The sequence below is a fragment of the Mustela nivalis genome (assembly GCF_964662115.1).
Source record: "Mustela nivalis genome assembly, chromosome: 3".
Classification (NCBI taxonomy): Eukaryota; Metazoa; Chordata; class Mammalia; order Carnivora; family Mustelidae; genus Mustela; species Mustela nivalis.
The window spans coordinates 176,726,179-176,749,538 of record NC_139022.1 but is presented as its reverse complement, the minus strand read 5'-3'; the positions used below and the strand labels follow the sequence as shown (position 1 = coordinate 176,749,538).

General features: G+C 47.4%; 1 protein-coding gene across 7 annotated transcripts in view; it reads left to right on the top strand.

The window, feature by feature from the left end:
* ADAMTS16 (ADAM metallopeptidase with thrombospondin type 1 motif 16) overlaps window positions 1-23,360 on the top strand; it is a 143,934-nt gene that overhangs the window by 51,655 nt on the left and 68,919 nt on the right. For 5 of the 7 annotated variants that reach the window (XM_082723451.1, XM_082723448.1, XM_082723447.1 and 2 more), the window contains 3 exons: window positions 4,862-4,999; window positions 13,130-13,283; window positions 22,880-22,975. In XM_082723451.1, coding sequence (XP_082579577.1) covers window positions 4,862-4,999; window positions 13,130-13,283; window positions 22,880-22,975 — 388 coding nt within the window. The remainder of the gene's footprint in view (window positions 1-4,861; window positions 5,000-13,129; window positions 13,284-22,879; window positions 22,976-23,360) is intronic. The other 2 variants (XM_082723450.1, XM_082723449.1) reach the window with 2 other exon arrangements.

Genomic DNA, 23,360 nt, shown 5'->3' with positions numbered 1-23,360 from the left:
CCTGGCCATGAAACCCAGGCGGGGCCAATTTCTCGAGTTCTGCGAATTAAGAATCGGAAAGTAATCCCACATCTGTTAGGACTTCGTGAAACATCCTGTTTTAGGGGTCCGTTTTCCTTTCTCAGGTTTGTTTACGTTCAGAGGATATCTCTGAGGTCAGAGGTATGCTTTTCTCCAGGCCTTGCAGCCAGAGCCTTTCTGACCTTCACCTCCGAGAGCATCTTCCTGAACGTGCGGCCAGTTTCTCCTACTGAATCGAGTTACTTCGCATCAGGACATCTATGGTTTCTGTGTAGAAATCAGACCTGTGCACAGAAGTCGCTAAGAACAGGGGTTTGGATTTGTGTCGGAGAGGGAGGGAGCTGGGACTACGTAATGTGAGGATGTGTGTTGCCCTGTAGGACGTGGGATCCAGTCGGGCTTGTTCCTAAGTCAGTGGTGTAGGGTAACCTTCCTAGTTGTATTCGATCACTTGGTGTGGGACGTGTGGTTTGCTAGAGGCAGGTCTGGAGAACTGACGCAGATATATTGAGCGCTGAACTACAGGTTTTGGGGACTCTGTCCCCTGAAAGGCATGAATCCATTTGAAAAATCCCCATGTACTAAGGAAGTCATGCCATTTGGGCAGTAGGACCATAGGCCTGGGGTCCCAGATCCATGTGGTTCTCCTGCAGCCTGGCAGCCATCTGCCTGTGTTGCCTTCTCTTCTCTTACCTAAGTTCCCATCTGCCAAACCAAGGGAGCCTGAGACCCTCGGTGTGAGTGTGCAGGGACAATGGAAGGTGCACAAGCTGAGCTGAGGTTGCCGGCGTACGACACAGGATTACATGCGGAACTTGCATTATCATTTCAGACCATCAAGACAGTATTAAAGCGTATTTGCTGTGCTTAGAAGTACTCGTGACCCATCGTTCTGCCACTTGTCTTCTCCCACACGTATCGACCCGTTCACTGGGCACAGTTTCCATTCTGCCAGCAGAGCATTGTGCAGGGCTCTATGAAGGGTTCTAGGAAGGGTTCTATGAAGAGACTAGGGATTCACCCCTCCAAGAGCATTCACGGAAGGACAAGATAGAGAGCGTGTGCACCAATCAGGCTGTGTGGGCTGTGGGCATTGCAAGGGACTTTACACAGAGGTCCCAGAAAGTCTCAGAAGAAGCAGAAGTGACATGCTAATACATTTAGCTTCAGTGGGCTTGGCTGGTGAGCTTAGAGGCCCTTCTGAGCGTTTGATGGTGAGGTGTAAGTCTCCCTGGGATGCAGCTGTGCACTGATACCAACCTGAGCCCTGCAGTGGGGTCAGGGAGGCACCGTGATGCTGGGGTCTTGTGCAAAATCAAGGCAGCAGCCCCTTTAGAGATCGTCTGGCCAGGGATGATCGTCAGACTGCCCTCTGGGGAACCCTAGCAGCTTGGAGGCTCATTTCTTTCCAATTTTATTTATTGTTCCTCCTAAGAGTTTTTGTTTCTGTATCCAAAAAGGACTTGAAACCTATTGACCTTCATTTGAACATGTGTACATGTGCATGCACACATGCATGATACATATACAAGTAATATCTAGGTAGTGAGTCATTGGAGCAAGACCGTTTGAATCAAGAAATGGATAGAAATTCTGAATTTTCCTTTGTGATATGCGTGGTGTCCGGTCTTTTTGTGCGATTTTAGAGTAAGGTTTTACTACCCCATTATACAGGTAAGGAAACTGAGGCCTGGTGACTCAATCCAACAGCTTGTGAAAGAGGCAAGACCCCGCTGGAGGCCCTCTTCAGCCTCTACTCTTCTGGTTGATTGGCCTGCACCAGCCCCCGAGACCCAGCTGATGCCGTGTCCACACCAGCTTTCTCCCTCTCGAGGGGGCCGCATTGTGCTCCTTGGAAAGTCCACATCAGAGGCCGACACCTTGGCCCTCCTTTGGCACTGTCATGGAGCCAAGGGTGGGATGTAGCTCTCCAGATCACCCTGGCCCGTGGTTGCTCCGAAGGGTTTCTTGTTTCCTTAACTACCTCTGTCTGCATGGTCTGAAGTAGTCGGTACAACCTCCAACAAGGCGTGGCCACCCATCGTTCCGGGTGCATCATTAGTCATGGTGGAATGCGTGCTGATGGAGTTGAGTCCCTCAGAACATGCTGGAGAGGCGCTGGAAGCATCGCACGCTGAACATAATTATCAAGTCTGGTTTAATCTGAAATTATGCCTCCATTTGGGTATTTGGGTGGGTGTTCTCGCTGGAAAGTTGGACTTTGTTTATTCAACCAATGTCACTGAAGCACCTGTTAGGGCTCGTGAGCCCCTGGCCTGGGGCTAAGCATGGACAGGAAAGGTCTCTGTCCTTTAGAAACTTGAAAGCCAGTAGGGAGGAAAGAAAACAGTATATTTACTGTTTCAGCCTATGGGATGACCGAAACTTTGAATAGAACATTCTGGCTCACGGAAACAAAGAACATTCCTGGTATCGTGCAGCTTGGGTAGTAACTATATTTCTTGGTTCCTCCGACCAACCTTATCTTCAAAATGAGCTCTGTCTGTCCTTCCCTGACTTTGTTAATGTTGCACTCAAATGTGACCGCTGTGGGGTACTTCCATGCTAACGTTTGGCATCCATCACAGCACAGTGTATATGGGCATCATTCTACTTGGAAAGACAGCTCACTGCCATGTGGTCATGCCAAGATTTGGGCAGGTATCAGGATCACCTTACTGTGTTAGAATGCACCCAGATACTAGAGCTTAACTCCCAAGCTACTAAATATAAAAACCTGTAAGATGGGCTTCAGGGAACCACACCATGTGGTGTGTTTCTCAGTTATTCGGACACAGAGCAGAGTTTGAGAATCAATTCTAGAAAGAATCATGGAAGACACCTTAGATGAAAAAGTTTAAGCCCCGGAACTGGGCTGTCATGGCTTTCATGTCTTTAGAAATGTGGGATGAGTGGTAGCACATTTGCTGGGGCACCTACTGAACCACAGTGTGCGTGTTGTCTGCAGAGTCCAGGGCCAGGTGGGGGACTGTACTTCGGTTGTTCATTTTCCCAACTTTCTCCCCAAGGCAGCCACCCATATGAGATTACAGTCTAAATCTTTTCATGGCCATGACACATTTCCTCTGCTATATGCTTACCCCAGCCTTGATTGATTGCTTTTAATAGAACTTCAGAGGTTGGGTGGAGACCGAAATGAGTCCATCTGCGTCACCCTTGGTACCAAGCAGGAATTTTGCAGAAATTCAACAGTGTTTGCGTGCCAGATTTCCCTGGATACGTCCTCCAATGGTGCTGGTGTTACGCTCTTGCCCGGGTCCCGCCTGGACTCCGATGTCGGAGTGTCAGGTCACAGCTCTGACTCTGAGAAAGTGGTCACGGCTCTCTCCAGCCCTCAGTCATGCTGTTGTGATATTCTCCCTGCCTTATCAGCTTTTAGGGAGGCTTAAGTTAGAAAATACAGATAATGTGTTTAATCGCCTGTTTGAACACTAGTGGGTGCCTACAAGTGTGAGTTGGTATTTTTACTGATACTGTTAGATCTCCATAAGCTAGCCGGTGCAGTGGGGAAAATGGGTGTTCAGCCTCAGCAGCAAGTACAGATTCCCTGGCCCATGGTTGGAGCTCCCTTCCCCAGTGTTCAGAGCCTTCTGTCCCTGCCGCCCTGCCTTGTCTCATGGGATTCTTGGTGGCAGATCGTTCCCAGACCCAATAACTCTCCTGCTTTTCTTTGCTTTGCCCCTGGCCCTCCCCTTTGCTCTGCACCCACTCATATGGAACCCCATTATCTAAAAATTCACCCTGTGTGATTGGGCAGGTACCAGATACTAGTGGCCAACAACGGCTCGACTCTCTAAGAATATGTTTGCCCTCATGGGAAGTCTTCAGGGTCACAGAGAACTCCCAGACCCCCAGGCATTCTTCCCAATCCATTTGTTGCATTCTTCAGGGGTAGATGAAGATGGCAGTGTGAGATGCTCCTACAGCCGAAGCTCTGGGCAGTCAAGAAGAAGCAGCTGACTTGGCAGAGAGATGTAGCAACTCAGTTTGTGGCATGCTTACAGGTGTAGGGCTAGCGTTTTCTCTAGTGATGGTGATGGGGTTACCAGTTGGAACATCTGTAAAGGACACTAGTAAGTACCTCAAGAGCCACTGCGGCTTGAGATGGCCCCCTTTGCTCAGCTAGGGCTGGAACCCAGAGTGGTCTGGTTTGGAGGCAGAAGGAACAGTTGTAGCTTCCAACGCTTCTTGCAGTTAAAGGGAGCAAGAACGCGCACTGGGCTTCATGGAGATTCTTCCTCCAAAGGGGCATAGGGAGTGTGGTCAAACACTATGCATCTGGGGCAGCCCTGAGCAGTGCAGGCCTGGCAGGGGGTGGGGCAGCCCTTGGTGAGGCTGGGGACAGAGAGTCAGCCCCACAGGGAGCTGTAACAGGTAGTCTGTTCTCCAGCCGTGGGAGGCATCAGACGCACTTGAGGAGCCTGTGTTTGTGTTTCTGACAAACACCTGGAAATTCTGAAAATCCCTGGTGAGCAGAGAAGGGTGTAGAGACATGAGAGCAGACGGAATACCGGTCGGCTTCATCAGTCAAGATCAAGAGACCTGCCCTCCACGCCCCGCTTGAAATGTCTTTCTGTAATTAAAACATGAGCCCTTAGCAGACATTTGGATGCACGCTCCAAGTGACCGAATGGTCGTTCTTCAGGAAAGCTCTGTGCACGTGTGGCTCTGCTCCACAGCCTGGCTGGGCAGACGTCTTCCTTCTGTCTGACTGACACGCAGACTTGGAGAAGTTCACATACTGACACCTGTTGGCTGGGGTCTCCTAGGCCATTGATACTGTTCTTGGTTTTGAAAGACCCATTTCTCTCTCGTGCAGCTTTGGTATGGTCCATGACGGAGAAGGGAACGTGTGCAAAAAGTCTGAGGGCAACATCATGTCCCCCACATTGGCAGGACGCAACGGGGTCTTCTCCTGGTCACCCTGCAGCCGCCAGTACCTGCAGAAATTCTTAAGGTATGAACTCCCGGACCTGGATGTGTGTCTCTGAATGTCTCTGCTGCTCCCTGCCTGGGCGGCCTGATTCTGTCCAAGCAGCCCTGGCTTGGCTGTGACTTCCCAACATGGTTCCCATTTGAAGGTGTCTTGAGACGTTTCCTTGGCCAAGAAGTTTGCCAAACACTTCCTTAGGGCACCAAGTCCTGCAGGCTGAATCCGACATTGTCTGACCTTTAGACTCAAAGGAAACCCAAGATACAGCCCAAATCAAAGTATCTGTCACTAACATTTAGTTGTTTTAAATTCTCACTTTTGTGACTAAATGTTTTTTATTCTTTTTTTTATTTTTATTTTTTTAAATTTTTTATTTTTTATAAACATATATTTTTATCCCCAGGGGTACAGGTCTGTGAATCACCAGGTTTACACACTTCACAGCACTCACCCAAGCACATACCCTCCCCAATGTCCATAATCCCACCCCCTTCTCCCAGACCCCCTCCCCCCAGCAACCCTCAGTTTGTTTTGTGAGATTAAGAGTCACTTATGGTTTGTCTCCCTCCCAATCCCATCTTGTTTCATTTATTCTTGAGTAGGAAGACCTACCGTGCACACAGTTGGGAAGCACATGTAACTCGGGGACTTTTTCTTTTCTTTTCCACAAAGTGCATTTCTTACTAGGAGGGCAAACTTTAGCCTGGTTTATTTTTTAAATTTTCATTATAGCACTAATTTATTTAGGATCTGGGACACTGTGGAGAGATAGGGTTTGACCCCCTGAAAAATCAGACAGTGGATTTTGAACTTTTTAGAGAAAGAAGGGACTTTACAAAGTGGCCTTAGTTCTATTAGTAAGGCGGACTGTCCCCCAAGTCTCAAGGATGCTGAGTTTGGAGTTTGGTTTCAGCTGCCGACCCTAACCTTATTTCTGACAGGTATCGCGCTCCCCCGTGGGTCAGCAAGCCTGATGCGTGTGGTCACACAGAGCCCCAATCCTTCCGCCCTGCAGCCGCTTCCTCTTGTAGGAGCTGGTGGTGCAGAGCAGCCCACGGGTCCCAGGCGAGGAGAGGGCCGGGGAGGGCATGCAGGGCAGGACTGTGTTCCTGGCAACAAGGACTCCGCTGGCAGCCTGCGCGCCCGGGCTGGGTCAGGAACGCCGTCTACCGTGTGCTCTGAAGGAAAAGGACATGTGGGGTGAAGAGAGGCCCGTGTGTCCCCGTGTGCGGCCCCTGGCTGCCACAGGGGAAGTCATAGGCACGCGGGTCCCCCGAATCGGCGAGTGCAGTCTAGGCTTCCAGGAGCCTGGCTCTAGCCTCTCCCCACTGGTCCCAAGAAGCCTGGACGCAAACAGCCCAGGAAAAGCAGTTCTGCTGAAATCAGAGCTTGTAATTTTGTTTTTCTCTTAGCAAACTGACTTGCTCTGAATATGAAAAAGATGAGAAACAGCCTTTGTTTAGTAAGTAGCTTTAACTCTGTGAAGGTGACTTCTCTCTGAGATGCAGCACCGGTGGCTGGGCGCGGCCGACCCCGTGGGTGCGCGGCCGACCCCGTGGGTGCGCGGCCGACCCCGTGGGTGCGCGGCCGACCCCGTGGGTGCGCGGCCGCCGGAGCCCCCACGTTCCTCCTCTTCGCTCCCGAGTGGCTCTCCTGGGCCCCGCCGTGTCTCCTGTGACGCACTGTGCCCTATCGAGGACACACCCCTTTCCACTTTTGTCCCTTTGGGAACATTCTGGTTTCCCCGGCCCTGAAAAGGAGAACTGCTTTCGCTCAGAAGGGAGGACACCCATCTCGGTGACGCGCTGTACGCGCTCTCCGGCCTGACAGACACGCTGCCTCTCCGTAATCCACTGATCCTTGCCAAGGAGGTACAAAGCATGGGCTTCCTTCTTCCCAAAACGCGTCGGTGCATGAAACGGGCCGCCATGGCTCATTCTCCATGCAGTGCCCTCACGTTTCTGCGGTTCATCGAGGGAAGCATGAGGGGTAGCACTGTTGTGTCAGTGACACATTCTTGGACAAGCTGACACACCAAACCACCTGACTTTAAGAGTTTGGAGAGATTATGACAAGAAAACGAAAAATAATTAGGGGCGCCCGGGTGGCTCATTTGGTCACGGGTGGGACTCCTGATTGTGCCCTGTTCTTGCTCTCAGGATCCCGAGACCGAGCCCCCCGCTGGGCTCTGCGCTGGGCATGGAGCCTGCTTGGGATTCTGTCTCTCTCTCTGCCCTGTCCCCCTGTGAAAGGACCTGCTCTCCCTCTTTAAAAACAAAACAAAACAAAACACAACACAACAGCTAGAATTGACAGTGGGATGAAGATGAAAACCAAATGAAAATAGAAAATGAAGGACAAGGAAAAAACATACAAGTGTATCAATCTTAGAGTACAGGCTTTGGCTGTGATATTGAAGCTTGAATTTGGGCAAGGGTCTTTCTAGAAAGAAAGCAAGAAAGGAGATCAAATCCATTCATATTAACATTTCCAATATTTCAAGGAAATTGAGGCTTTTGCCAGCATAGAATTATTGAAAACAAATGAAACTGAATCTTTATATATCTAAACAGAACGACAGGCGCGCCTGGGTGGTTTCAGTGGGTTGGTCATCCGCCTTCAGCTCTGGTCATGACCCCAGGGTCCTGGAACTGAGTCCCGAGTCAGGCTCCCTGCTCAGCGGAGAGCCTGCTTCCCCCTCACTCTCCCTCTGTGCCTGCGCTTTCTCCCTCTCTCTCAAATAAATAAATAAAATCTTTTAGAAAGGAAACAGAACTGTAGGTTCATCCAAGAGCATGCACTGATAGACACGTTTCTCTATATTCTGTATGCATCCTGTATTTTCACAGAACGCTCTGCTGTCTGTCTGCTACATGAAACATGCCCTACATGTCCGTAACCAATTACACGTCACACAGCGAGTGCTTATGAGTATTGATAGACACAGAAGTAAAAACATGGGTAGAAAGTACCTCCAGTCTGTATCCTAGTTATCTGTGTGCACAGTCTGTATCCTAGTTATCTGTGTGCACAGTCTGTATCCTAGTTATCTGTGTGCACACTAACCATGTCTCCTGATGACTCCCCTACCCCTGCCACCCTCCTCTGGCTCCCACACGAGCGTGAGTCCACCCCAGGCCGGTCCCAGACACCAGGAGCACAGGCTTGTCTCTCTCCTGCTTTTGCCACAGAAGATGCCGGCAACTGTACAGGGAGCATGGGTGGAGGTGTAGCACAAGGTCTGGGACTCACGCCGGCCCCACTGGTGCTGGCGGAGGGAAAACAGACTGGCAGCCCCCACGGACCACCAGCTTAGCAGCCAGAGATCTGCCTTCCAAGCCAGGCACCCCTCAAAATTTTTACTGCTTTTTCATCTTCATGGTTTTTGTGAAGAGAAACACTTTCAACTTTTTTGAAATGGGCCCAGACGATGTGGAGAGCAGGGGACGCAGCGCGCGGGTGCACAGTGCGGGTCAGCGCGCGGGTGCACAGTGCGGGTCAGCGCGCGGGTGCACAGTGCGGATCAGCATCATGAGAGTTCCGATCGTTTCTCAGCTGCCAAGGACTATGGGAGAACTTGTGGAAAGAAAATAGTTATGTGCTTAGAGAGCACTTGTTTTGATGACATTAGATATGGGCTGTGAGCTCCGAATCAGACCAGGGCCCTAAGAGGGTTTGCCAAGAGTGTGGTTCAGAGATGTATTTGCTCTGGGATCCCGGGACGGTTCAATGTCGGCTCAAGTGCGCTCATTTGTTTTTGTGTCAGTCAGTGAGACCCTTGTGTGGCCATTCAGTCATAAATTTTCATTTTCAAGAACTTTGATAATTTTGCTGGACCACATGGCTATAAGCAGAAATGCAAGATTATCCATGCTCACAAATTTGTTCCCTTGAAATATTAAATTTTCCAGGAGAGCCTCCTGCTGTCAAAGTCACTCAAGCTTTTGTTCCCTTGGGATGGCCAGTCACGAATCAGCCATGTCTGTGCTGTGTCAGCAGGGACATCTTCTCGGTTTAATGAGCTGGAGACTGTCTTCTTGGACATGTTTGCCGACTTCCCGAGCTCCACGTAGCCACAACCCCATTAAGTCCTCCACCAATCAGGCTGCTCTTTGGACGCGATCCCAACAATGAGTAAGGATAAGTGGCCAACCTCTAAAGATGAACCCACTTTCCTTTATGAGCAGCCTCGCCTTTGGTACGTGGAAAAAATATATTTAAAGAAGGAGCTCAGTTGGTCTGAAGTTGTCAGCCCAACACTTCTCCATAGCTGGTAGTCAAGAAGGACAGATCCGTGTTTGGAGTAAATTCATGAATCGAGTCAGTAAAGTCCTGTGTCATTTCCGAGGACCTGACACAGACCTCATCCTGTTTACTCATGTCTGGGTCTCGGAGGCCTAGGACTAGGGAAAGTTTAGCTCATTATTTTAATTTAATGACAACAGGGACTCATCCTCAATTCACTTTTTAAAAATTTGAATCACGGTATTCACAGGCCAGTGAGGGCACCTTCCCTCTGACCCCATGAATCTGTGTCAGTCCATGAGAAAAGGGACCATCGCTGGAGACCAGGAGTTTGAGGGGCGCCTGGATCACCTGCCCCAGCCCATAGCACCTCTGTGAATGAGAAAATCTGACCTGACCTGAGAGCCCGTGAAGCATGTTTTGGGGTGTAAAGGGAAGAACACATTTCATTTCATTCATACACACACACACACACACACACACACACACACGCACACACATGACACACACACACGCACACACACACACGCACACAAACACACACACACACGCACTGAATATTACTCAGCCATGTGAAAGAAGGAAATCCTACCATTTTTGGTAGCGCGGATGGACCTTGAGGGCGTGATGCTAAGTGAGGTCAGTCAGAGAAAGACAAACTGTGCGTTCCCACTTATATGTGGAATCTGAATCAAGCTCATAGCAACAAAGAGTAGTAGGTGCCACGGTGGGGCATGGGGTGCCGGTGAAGCCGGTCACACGTACAGTCACATGTACAGTCACACGTACAGTCCTGCCGTTCTCAGTTGAGCGGCTCCTGGGGGCTCCCCCGTACAGCACGGTGACTGCGAACAGAGCTGTATTCTGTGTTTGAAAGTTGCTAGGAGAGTAGATCTTACAAGATCTCTTGGAGCACCCGGTGGTTCAGTCCGTTAAGCTTCTGACTCTTGATCTCAGCTCGGGTCTTGATGTCAGCGCTGTGAGTTTGAGCCTCACACTGGGCTCCTTAAAAAAAAAAAAAATGTTCTCACGACACAACGTTCACAGACCTATGGATCTGAGGTGACGGATAGGAAAACTACGTTTATAAAAAGCTACGGAGCAGTGAACAGCCCAGAACCTGTGCTCCCACTCATCAGCATCTCCCTCCTCCCCAGAGATGACCTTGCTCTTGACCCAGGGCACCACAGACTAGTTTTGCCTGTTTCTGAACTTTCTATGACCAGAATCATGAGTTACATACTACTCTGTGTCTGTGCTCTTCGGCTAAGTATCACGATGATGGGATGCATCCTTGTTGCTGCATACAAATATAACATCATTTACTTATTTTTAATTGCGTGAATATGCTACAGCTCATGAGTCCATTCTGCTGGTGATAGGCATTTGAGATTCCAATTTGGGGCTATTTAAGAAATGTCTGCATATTGTTTTGGTCTCTGATTATCTGTAGGACTGGAACTCTAGGGTCATGGTTATGTAGTCTGCAGCGTCAGGAGACACCCCAGACAACCCCCTGAGTGGCTGCGCGAAGTCACATGCCCACCGTTACGAGTGCTCCCACTGCTCTGAACCCTCGCCAACACTTGGTCCTGTCAGTCTTCTCCATTTTAGCAATCTCACTGGTGGGTAGTAGCATACCAAGGTGGCCATTAAAGAGAACGAATGTCCTTTTACATGTTAATGGTCACTGGAATAATCTTGAGTGAAGTTTTTTATTTTTTAATCTCCTGTGAATTTTTCAGAATCAGGCTTTTTAGTTTTTTTTCTTGTCTCTTGATGGACCTATGTATTCTGAATACTTTGTCCCGTATGGAAAACACATATTATGCAAGTATCTTCTGTCACTCTATGGCTTGGTGTCTCCATTTCTAAAGGTGTCTTTGGGTAAGAGAACTTCCCCTTTTTGTAATGGAGTCCAAATTAATCCATATTTTTGGCTTTAGGGTTAGTACTTTTTGTGGGCTGTTGATTAAAAAAAAATCTCCGCTTACCCCAGAGTCACAGATACCTTCTTCCATGTAATCTCCTATGAGCGTTATCACTTGGCCTCCCACATGCAGGCCACCTGGCTTTCGTCTGGGGCATGCCACACAATCCAAACATGCTTCGCCCCTGTGGATGCTAGTGGATTCTTTGTCCAGTGGCTTTTCCTTTCTTTATCCACACCATGGGGTTTTCTCACACCTGCCCCATTGGTGCTGCGCCTGGCCGTGAGCCCGCTGGGGCAGTGGGGGGAGGAGCAGACATACCCAAGCAGGAACCTAACCTGGAGCACCGGGCTAAGACCCACATGGGGAGTTGCTGCCCTTCAAAGGTGACGCCCCATGAGGCCGACCCGCTCATCCCAGCAGCAGGTGTGCTCCTGCCTCTCCTGGTGGGCTCCCAGCTTCTTCCAGGTTCCCAGTCTGTGCAGGGCGTTTTTCTTGGCTGGATAAAAACCTTGTCCTCGTGCCTGTGCTTCTACATTTACACAAACTATAAAAATTCCTGAACCTGCGAACCTGTTTTAGTTTTCAGTCTCTTGCTGGGGCCAGTCAGTTTGGCTGACTTTTCCTGGTTTCCTGTCCAGAGGACGGGGATCAGTGCTATCCTGACATAGCCTTGGGGACATAATGGGGAACACCGAACTCCTATGAAGACATCATTTGCGTTCCATCAGAGAAAGGTCCTATGGAATTCCAAAATTGCTAGATCGTGTCTTGACATGCTAATTATGCTTTTCATCATTTTTTTCCTTACTTAAAAATATCCCTTTGCGGTATGATCATAGTGGCCGTGACAGACAGGTCATCTGTTGGACATCCACAGTGACCCAGTTCCTGCTCTTCACACTTCCCCATCAGTTGATTTAATCTCTACTTCTCAGTGTGCTCTGAAAAGCTTCTGACCTCCTTTTACATAGAACTGATGTCCCATCTACTGTAGCCGGGGCCACTCTTGTGTTTCGTGGGTGACTGAATTGAAGTCATGCCTGAGTGGACCCAAAGGCAGTGGAATCTGAGATGGGATGGTGCAGACTGAGGCCAGAGTGTTGCCAGTCAAGGTGGGCAGCCCCACAGAGAAAAGTGCAGGGGTCCGTGGCAGGTCTGCGGTCATTCACTGTTTTGCAAAAGCAAAGGAGATTTTTCTGGCTTATTGAAATCTGCAAGCAAGATTTAGTTGCTATGTGCAAATGCTGTTTGCCCTCCCTGTGAATGCAAAATTTATAACTATGCCTGTCCCTGCTGGGGAAGGGAATGCCTTATTTGTGGAAGGAAGGCATCATTATGTGGTCTTTAGTCATCATCGAGTGAACTTAAGCAGAGTTAATTTCCTTCTTGACTTGGGAACCTCGTCAGAAATTAGCCTGTGTGGAGTGTTGCTGGTGGGAACTGTTGCTGTGCTCCAGGGGAACCTCTGGAGGCTGTGAGCTGGTGTGCAGGTGGCCCCTGGCCCCGGGAAGGAACGTGGGGGCGGGGAGAGGAGAGAAGGACAGAGGAGGAAAAGAAAGAAAGAAAACCTCTGTCTTTGAGATAGGTGGGTTGGGCTAGTCTCACACAGTTCCCACTTCCAACCTCTGATTGTCCGTGGCAAGGAATGGACCCAAAGTTGGCGGCCGGTGCTTCTCACGCTGAACGTCTGCTGAGCTAGTCCGTCTCACTTTTCCCCACGATAAGCTTGAGGAATCTCGTGAAGAACAAATCACCTTCCTGGAAAAGGTGAAATGCATTGAGCAGTCTCGGGAAATGTGGCCCCGGTATTTAAATAGAGTGGGGGTAGATGTCCTGTGGGACCCTGGGGGAAGAAGGCCCCCTCCTCTCTGTGCGGGGAGTGTTGTCAGCTTGCAGAACAGCCTGGCCTCGCGGAAGGTGCGTCTCTGGTAAGTCTCGCAGAGTCACCAGCAGCCCTGCGTCCTGTGCGTTTCAGCACCGCCCAAGCGCTGTGCCTCGCCGATCAGCCGAAGCCGGTAAAGGAGTACCAGTACCCCGAGAAGTTGCCGGGAGAGTTATACGACGCCAACACTCAGTGCAAGTGGCAGTTTGGAGAGAAAGCCAAGCTCTGCATGCTGGATTTTAAAAAGGCAAGTGATTATTGGCAAATGCTCGGTGCAGTATGATTCACAAAACCGTTTTATGCAGTGTGACGGACATTGATGTATTCTGCGTTTATTGGGTACCTACCAAATGTCAAATCCTGTGAGCTAGGGCTGGTCTTAGATAACAGGAAACACATGTTCTCCTGGCAAAGAGGATGCTGGTGGTTACTGGTGCGGGTATCGGTTTTCGTTGGAGAACTGACTTGGCCTGTTAGGTCGCTCTTGCTTTCTGATTTATCACGTGGGACCTCAGCAATAACCTCTTGGTGTAAGTTGGCAAATTAATGCTCTGCATTTTTTTTCAAATGCTGTTAAGAAAACAGCACCGCCCTGCTTTACCTACTTCAGATAGAAGCAGAATTTACTGGGGAGCAACAGTCTGTCTAGAGAACTATGCTTGTTAAATTTTTCAAAAACAGGGCTTCTAGAGAAGTTTCTCGTAGAAGGTGTCATCTCTGCCGCTGAGTCCAGGGACATGACTGATATAAATTCTGTGTGTGACACAGAGACACGCACCCATGCCACAAGGGCTGGCTGGGATCTGGGAGCTTGCCGGACTGAACCCCAAAGAAAGCTAACCATCAATTAAATAAAAGTAGCTATTTCTGAGATTTCTTTTATTCTAGTTTGCAATGAAATCAAGAGGAAAGTAGACAAAAATATGATCCTCGGGAAACCTCCAACATTTCATAATGTACAAGGAATATTCCCAATTTAAATCTGATGAGATAATCTATTTTCTTCTAAACTCAAGATTTCCCCCTAAGGCCAATCACCACCATGTTCCAGGACAGGATCCTTATCTCCTGAGCTGGGTAATGTCAGCTTGGAGCAGGAGCAGTAAAATCAGCGTGTATTCCTAATGTTTCCTTTTCCATGGGAAATCCCTAGGTAGTTCTTGAATGTTACTCTTCTATCTGTTAAGGGCAGGGAACATAGGACTAATTTTTTTTCCCAAAGATGGGCTTTCCTACAGCATACCTCTGGTTTCACGTTATTTTGCTCTGTGACTGTGGACCATATCACCCATGGTACCCTGGCACCATTTGGAAAAAATAGGAAGAAGCTAAACGAAGTACCTCTTTTGTAACTGAGGAAATATTTGCATGCAGTGAAATGGATTCATTTTAGGGGTACAGCTGGAACTTTAACAACTGTGTTTACCCATGTAACCAGTATGCTGACCAAGACAGTCCTCACTTCCATAAAGCCAAAAAGTTCCCTTATGCCTCTTCCATTCAGCGCCTTCCGCACCCCGGTAAGGGACCATCGTTCTGATTTCTGTCACTGTCGATACAGGTTGCTTATTCTGGATCTTCATAAATGCCGAGTGAAATATTTGTAATGACAGGGATGGACCTAGAGGGGACAATGTGAAGTGAGTCAGAGAAGTACAAATACCGTATAATTTCGTTCATATGTGAAATTTGAGGGAAAAAAAGCAAGTAAAGGAAAAAGAAACAAAGCAAGAAACAGACTTTTCACTATAGAGAACAACCAAGGTTACTGGAGGGGACGAGGGTGGGGGAATTGTGGGGACAGGATGGCGATTAAGGGCGCACTTACCGTGACGAACACAGAGTCACATGCGGACTTGCTGAGCACTATATCATACATCTGAAACTTACAGAACGCTGTATGTTAACTAAAACTTAACTTAAAAAAACGAATAGGGGGGCACCTGGGTGGCTCAGTGGGTTAAAGCCTCTGCCTTCGGCTCCGGTCATGATCTCAGGGTCCTGGGATCGAGTCCCACATCGGGCTCTCTGCTCAGTGTGGAGCCTGCTTCCTCCTCTCTCCCTGCCTGCCTCTCTGCCTACCTGTGATCTCTGTTTGTCAAATAGATAAATAAAATCTTTAAAAACAAACAAAAATATGATGTTAGCTGTTGGTTTTTACAGTCACCCTTTATCAAAATGAGAAAGTTGCTTTCTGGTCCTAGATCACTGAGCGATTTTATCACGAAAGTGGGTTGACTTTTGTGAAATGCATTTTCTACTTCTAGGGATGTAGTTATTTATTTTTTTTATGGTATTAACATGGGGAATTGTGTCAATAGGTTTTATCTTCAGTCTCCCATTGGTCACACTTCTTTTTTATTCCTCTATTTCCTTTTGCATTAAACTTCTAACAATTCTGGATTTTTGCCTCAATTTGCATCTTAGCTATACTTCCTCCTCTTGATTTCTAGTGGTTGCTCTGGAGAATATAGGCGCCTCTTTCTTTTTTTTTTTTTTTTTTTAAGATTTTATTTATTTATTTGACAGAGAGAGATTACATGTAGGCAGAGAGGCAGGCAGAGAGAGAGAGGAGGAAGCAGGCTCCCTGCTGAGCAGAGAGCCCGATGTGGGACTCGATCCCAGAACTCTGGGATCATGACCTGAGCTGAAGGCAGCGGCTTAACCCACTGAGCCACCCAGGTGCCCCGCCTCTTTCTTTTCCTATACACATTCTCCGGCGACATTGCCATGTTCACCTGCTCTCCGTTGTTTCTGATTAAAAAGCCGATCATCATCTGTGTCTGCTGGCATTCCTTACCATTTGTTCAGACAATTCAGCAAACTCCACATTTAGGTTATTTTAAGGTTTGGTTCCAAAAACACGATCTGATTTGTTATATTCTCTAATCTCCACTGAAATTTCCTGTTCTTTACCACTAATTCTGTCAGCTTTTTCCTTCATAGCCTTGAGTCTATTTGTAGCGTATTGTAATGCAGTATCACTTCATGTTATATAAATTTTGTCGAGTATTATTATAATAGGTGACCCCTTCATCCTTTGAGGCTTGGTTTGGCTCTTCCTTAGGGCTCCTCTCATTCAACTTTTCCTTCGCTGGAGGGCGAAGCCTGTGCTCTGGGCTGGGGGCGTGGACTTCGTGCTTTCCACTGAGGTTTCTCTGTCACATATGCCCAGAACTCCAGTGTCTCCCAACACGGCATGGCCTCTGTCATCCAGCCGGTCAGCGCTCAGCCCAGAGCTTCTGCCCTGCGCTAGGCCACTGGCGTGTCCGCGTATCACCCGTTCACCCCACAGATGAGGAAGAACCTACGGGAATCCTTAGGCAGGCATCCGGGGCTTCCTACTGAACATGGCTTTTTCCTTCCCGGCTCCACAGAATCCCGCAGGTTCTAGCTCCTTCTGCAAGCTCCAGCTCTGTTCTCGGTGTCCTCCACACAGGGAGACTGTCGGTGTGCGCTGGGGTCCACCTCGCTGCACCATGTCAGGAAATTCTTCCCAACCAGATGGTTGGAGCGAAGTTGGCGCTCACTTGGCAAACTTCCCTGTCTCCAGGGACAAGGACTGTGTTGCCTGGTCCAAAGCCTAAAAGAGCTGGCCCATGTATTTTGTCAAGTTTCATGCAGTTTTTGTGTGCGGAAAAGTAAGCCTGGTACCAGTTACTTCATCATGGACAGGAGAGAAAATACCTTTTCAGTTAAAAAAAAAAAAATTGCATCCTTTAAAATCAGTCGTGTCAGCTCATTCCCGATGATATAAAATCATTCTTCAACTTGAATAAACTTGATGGATTTTCTAAGTAAAATATGACTTATGTGGCCAGAATCTCTAGGGCCCTGAATCTCAAATTTGGGGCACTTAGATTATTTTCCCTGTGAATTAAGCATCTCAGAACATTTTCAGTTATAAAATTGAATTTTTTTCAATGAACTCCTTCTGAAGTTTTATGAAAATGGGTCTGTTTTGCTGGTTGAAGTATAAAGATCCAGAAACTTACTGACGGGAGACGTTAAATTAATAAATAACAAGCAGGATGCCTGGGTGGCTCGGTCGGTTAAGTGTCCGCCTTCGACTCAGGTCATGATCTCAGCGTCTTGGGATCGAGCCCCGCATCGGGGGGTCCCTGCTCAGTGGGGGGCCTGCTTCTCCCTCTGCTGCTCCCCCTGCTCATGGTCTCTCTCTGTCTCTCTCTCTCTCAAATGAATAAACAAAGTTCTTTGAAAAATGAATAAATAAATAACAGGAAATTACCTGATGACTAACCCTAAGGGCTCCTCAGGGAGCATGTGCTGAGCACGTGATAGGTGCCTGGACTCTTGCAAGTCCATGTGCTGTTTAGCTGGAAAAGTTAATAGATAATGCAAGTTCATGTGCATCTGTCTCTTGGACAGACAGGTGTGTGTTTGGTATATGTGTGTTTACATACTTGTGTGTAAATTCACCCACCCATATGGCCACGGCTTTCTCTGTCCACTGATGCCTTTAGGGTGATCATTGGAACTAGTGATAAAGCACCCTACTTCTTGAAAAACTAATAATTGTGATAAATTATAGATCCCATTATAACATCCCTTCTGATGGCATTTTTGGTCGGTATTTCGGAGAGTCTAGGAGCGACAGATTGAGAATACGGCTCTGGGGTTAGTGCACTCACTGTCGGGAAATCTCCCAATAAATTTCCAGCAGAATCATGGGGAAATGTTGGTTTCATTTGGGGTGTTCGGTGGGAACACCTAACTCAACCAAGTCACTATGCCTGACATCGGTCTTCATGAGCACAGCTCTTAAATTACAGGACAGACTGGAAAGCGAGCGCCTTCGTTAAGGATTGGATTCCGTCCCTGCAGGGATGAAAGCAAGCATGGGCTGTCCGTGTGGACTTCAGCAATTTTCTCCCGAAGTATTAGTTATTACAAACACGGCGTCTTCGTCTGGTGCCTGCTCTGTTGGCCAGCATCATCTGTGCTTGGCGGTCTGACCCCACTGTCTGTAATGCAGACTGCTAGAATTGCTTTGAAATTTGATCACCTTAGTGTCCTGGGCACTGTTGTGAGATTGGGAGCTTCCCCCCACACCCAGCATGTCTTACATTCCAGCTCCTTGGCCCTAGACGTATGATTTAATGGGGTCTTTGTTCCAAGAGGACCCTGAAATTTAATTAAGAATGTAATGACATACAACAATAATGTTTAATTTAATACAATCATTGCACATTATTGTCTAGAAGTTAGCAGTTCAGTTGAAGTATGATAAAAGGGGGTAAAACTGAATTTTGGTTGTTTGGTCATTTCATGGTCATTTTATTATCTGATTTTTTGAGGAACTGGATTTTCTATTTGTTTTCTGGAGTAGAGTGTCACATTTTTATGAAATGTCAGTTTTATCTTTAGGATACCAATGTCTCAAATACTTTTCGATATGTTGAATAACAGTAACATGGATTATATGACATTTCAAGGCTCTTCTAACTCCTGTTATTTGTTTCTGCCTGAAGAACTGACCTGGGGATTGAACAGGTTCCAGCATGGGCTGAAGTGTGCAGGGGGGCGTGCGGCAGGTGGAGACTGCGCAGGTCACGAGTTGTCAGGGCAGCTATCGCCTGCAGCCTGTGCTCGAGAGCTTTGTCCTTAGTAAAGTTAAAAACCCTCACCTGTGGGGCACATGGGTGGCTCAGTCGCTAAGCGCCTGTCTTTGGCTCAGGGTCCTGGGATCAAGCCCCACAACGGGCTCTTTTCTCAGCAGGGAGCCTGCTTCTCCCTCTCTCACTCTCCCTGCTTGTGTTCCCTCTCTCTCTCTCTCTGTCTCTCTCTGTCAAATAAATAAGTAAAATCTTAAAAAAAAAAAAAGCCACTTTTAATAGTATCTCCCATTCATCTACATTCTGCAGAATGTTCCAGAAAACTACAATGTAAGAATATTATGAAAATACTTAAGGGCCACACGGGCTCTGAGCTCTGTGGGGGGTCTGCTTGGGGTTCTCTCCCCCTCCCCCTTCCCTCCTTTCTTCCTGCTCGTCCGCATTCTCTCTCTCTCTCTTTCTCTCTCTCTGAAATAAATAAATAAATCTTCAAAAATGAAAAGAAATACTTTAAATAGTAGGATCTAGATATATATTTTCAAACGTAAGGTGGCCACCTGTATCGTCTTAGATGTTCTTTTTTTTTTTAAGATTTTATTTATGTATTTGACAGACAGAGATTACAAGTAGGCAGAGAGGCAGGCAGAGAGAGAGGAGGAAGCAGGTTCCCTGTTGAGCAGAGAGCCCGATGCGGGGCTCGATCCGAGGACCCTGAGATCATGACCTGAGCCGAAGGCAGAGGCTTTAACCCACTGAGCCACCCAGGTGCCCTCATCTTCGATATTCTTACGATAACATTGCACTTACCATTACTAACTTCCTTTTACATGAAAAATGTCCCCACTCATCCTGTTCAGGGTTTCCTTGGGAACAAATGAACAGATGTTCAGCTGACTCAGAACACGTGTTGAATGCCAGCTAGGTACCAGCACTGAGCCAGCTCTCTGTGACAAATACATAAAAATAATTTCACTTTTTAAAACATCATTTGTTTTGTATCCTCTCAGCTGATCTTTGAAACTGTCCCATGAATCCATACCACGGGCTCCTTAAGGGCATAGCCATGAAGCCCAGCAGAGAGCGGCCTGTGGGCTGGAGTCACCTTACCCCTTGGAGCTGGCTCAGTGCCTCCCAGGTACCAGGCCTGAGCTGGACATCTTACCTACAACCACTTCATTTAGCTCCCAGGACAAGTCCATGAGCAGGTGTTGCCATCCTCAAACACACAAGGAGGACAAGGGACTCTTCCCCCAGACCTTCCCTTCCAGTCCACACCAATATGCCTATCTGCTCAGAAGCTCAGTCCCTCTACTGGACCACTGTGTCCATCTCCCAGCTGGCCTGACCGCAGGAAGGGGCCCGTCTTTCATTCTCACCCATTCATCCATTCGTGCCTATCCTTGTTCTGTGTGCACACCCAGCCTCCTGAAGGGGTGCAGGCCCTCTGGCCAGCTGCTGTCTGTGGGCCACCACCCAAGGGCAGGCAGGCCTACCCTGCAGTGCTGTACAGACTCTGGTTCTGATCTGCCATGCTTCCTGCCATGCTTCCACCCAGACACTGAGCCTGGGTCCATGAGCTCCAGTTTCAAGGAAGCTTTATTTATATCCTGGTGATCTATCAAGTTGTGGCCCTGCAAGCCAACAGGGCTTTCCAGTTGTCTCTTAGGAGAGTTACAGACACTCAGGCCCCTGCTTTTACAGATTCCTTGAGGTCTTCTTATGGCTCTGATCCCTAAACGTGGTTCTGGGGGAGCGGAGGCCCCAAGTCAGCATGCCAATTAACACGACGAGAGGCGTGACACGGTTGCCCCAGTCACGCCCAGTGATCTTCGAGGACTCACAGGAAAATGAGACAGAGCATTACAGCAGTCGTAACCATAGGCCGTTCTCCTGCGTCTTCAAAATAAACACAGTCGATACACAAAGTAAAACATCAAAAGCTTCCTTCTTGCCACCAAGTTCCCCAAAGCTGATTTGTGAATGAGAAAGATACAGACTGAAAATGCATGTATGGCCTCAGTTTCTAAACATGTAATTAGGAAGCATAGGGAGGAGATTCGAGAATAGTTCGAAGACAATAAAATGAATATTGATTATTAGCACCTTCCACAGATCACTCACAACGATGTAGAGCAGCTCTGTGTGAGCACATCTTTCAGCACCATGAAGCAGGGAGTGGAAGCATAAAGGCAGTGGAAAGCCATCTTTGAAGCAAAATGATGTTGACGTGTGGCTGTGTTGGTTTTCTTTACGAGACAGATCACCCAGGAGATACAGCCAGTAAATGTCTTGGGAAATAATGTAGTGCTTGTTCAAATATTCAGAACAGTTGTGCAGATAATTTACAAAATGTTTTCCTCCCGTGCAGTCAAGCTGCCACCAGCATTCTTGAAGTTTCTATCCTGTTCTGAGTGCTGCTGCTTGCCGTTCAGTAAGACGTTCCTTTGGGCTCAGAAGGAAAGGAAAGGGAAGCTCATTCTTTGCACTTGGAGAGACTTTCATGGTGTATAACCCTCAGGTCATGTTTCATTTTACTGCCCTGCCAGCTGTGTGGGTCTTCCTTACTCTGCACACAGCTTTCTTCCTTCACATCTTCTTTCCTTTGCACAAATCCTTTGCTCCCTCTCCCTGGAATGCCATCTCGTCTCCCCCAGTAAACCCCTCAAGCTCAGGGTTGGCTCAGAGATCTAATTTTCCCATGAGCCCTTCCCTAGGTGTCCCTGCCTTGCCTTCCGACAAGCTCACCCAGCCTTGTGCTTTCCTCCTATAGGAGCATCTCTTCCCACAGGCAACATATGGTGACTTACAGCAATTTTGCCTCTCCCTTAGACCACGCCCCAGAGGGTAGATCTGGGTCGTATTCCTTAGGGAACCATCCTCCTAGCAAGGCAACTGGCATATTCTAGGTCTTCATCAAAGGTTGCAGATGGTGGGTGAGTGGGTGGGTAGACAGATGGATGGACAGACAGATGGATGAATGGATGAATGGATGGATGGACAAACCAGAAACTTTCATAATCCTCTTTAGTACAAAAGCTGTGATCACCAAGACAGCATGGTACTGGCATAAAAACAGACATATAGACCAGTGGAACAGAGTAGAGAGCCCAGATATGGACCCTCAAATCTATGGTCAATTAATCTATGACAAAAGGAAAAAATATACAGTGAAAAAAGACAGTCTCTTCAATAAATGGTGCTGGGAAAACTGGACAGCTATATGTAGAAGAATGAAACTCGACCATTCTCTTACACCATACACAAAGATAAACTCAAAATGGATAAAAGACCTCAACGTGAGACAGGAATCCATCAGAATCCTAGAGGAGAACATAGGCAGTAATCTCTTCGATATCAGCCACAGCAACTTCTTTCAAGATATGTCTCCAAAGGCAAAGGAAACAAAAGCAAAAATAAACTTTTGGGACTTCATCAAAATCAAAAGCTTCTGCACAGCAAAGGAAACAGTCAAAAAAACAAAGAGGCAACCCATGGAATGGGAGAAGATATTTGCAAATGACAGTACAGACAAAAAGTTGATATCCAGGATCTATAATGAACTCCTCAAACTCAACACACACGAAACAGGCAAACATATCAAAAAATGGGCAGAAGATATGAACAGACACTTCTCAAATCAAGACATGCAAATGGCTATCAGACATAATCCTCTTTTTTTTTAATATTTTATTTATTTATTTGACAGACAGAGATCACAAGTAGGCAGAGAGGCAGTCAGAGAGAGAGAGGGGAAAGCAGGCTCCCTGCTGAGCAGAGAGCCCAATGCGGGGCTCGATCGCAGGACCCTGGGATCATGACCTGAGCCAAAGGCAGAGGTTTTAACCCACTGAGCCACCCAGGTGCCCCAGACATAATCCTCTTTAATCTGAAAATGAGCATTCAGACTTGGAGAGCTTAGTGAATGGTGGGTCAAGAACGAATTATAAAATGTTGGGTTTTATTAGTTTTTTTAATTTTAATTTTTGTTTTCTGCAATTTCTGGATTAAGCATATTTTACTTCTTAATTTAGAAAGTATAAGTTTGTTAAATTTATGATAAAATACATATGAATAAATAAAGTTGCAGGGGGTGGAATTAAGTTGGACCACGTCTAGAACGTGAGTCTCTGGGTCTTCTTTCTATATACTGCTAAGTTATTATCAGCTTTAAATTTATATCAGCTGTTTTCCCCTTAAATTTTTCAGTGATATTTTATTATAGATTTGTGAACCATCTGTAATAGTGATGACCTTTTCTCTCTGGTAGGATATTTGTAAAGCCCTGTGGTGCCACCGGATTGGAAGGAAATGTGAGACTAAGTTTATGCCCGCAGCAGAAGGCACTATTTGTGGACATGACATGGTAAGGAGCCAATCTTAGGTCAAGAGTCATGTTCAGATGTCAGAGCTGTTCCACCCTTGCATCTCCCCTCCTCCTGCATTGGTATTTTGTCAGCCCATGTTCCTCGTTTCCATGTGCAAATCTACCCCCAGGACAGAAGATGGTGTTTAATTTATATTGATACTGTGAAGGCAGCTCCTTCTTCCTTTTGCCCTTTTCCTGATGGTGTAACTGATGGGCTATCTGCAATCAGTAAATGTACATGCCAGGCAGCAGGTGCGACTACCTCTGTTTAATAAGGGGAAACATTCAACTCTTGCCCATATTTCAACCATGTACAGAATCCGAGTTAGATAGTATTGTTAAAGACACAGAGGCTTTGGTGGGGGAAAGAAATATATTAAGA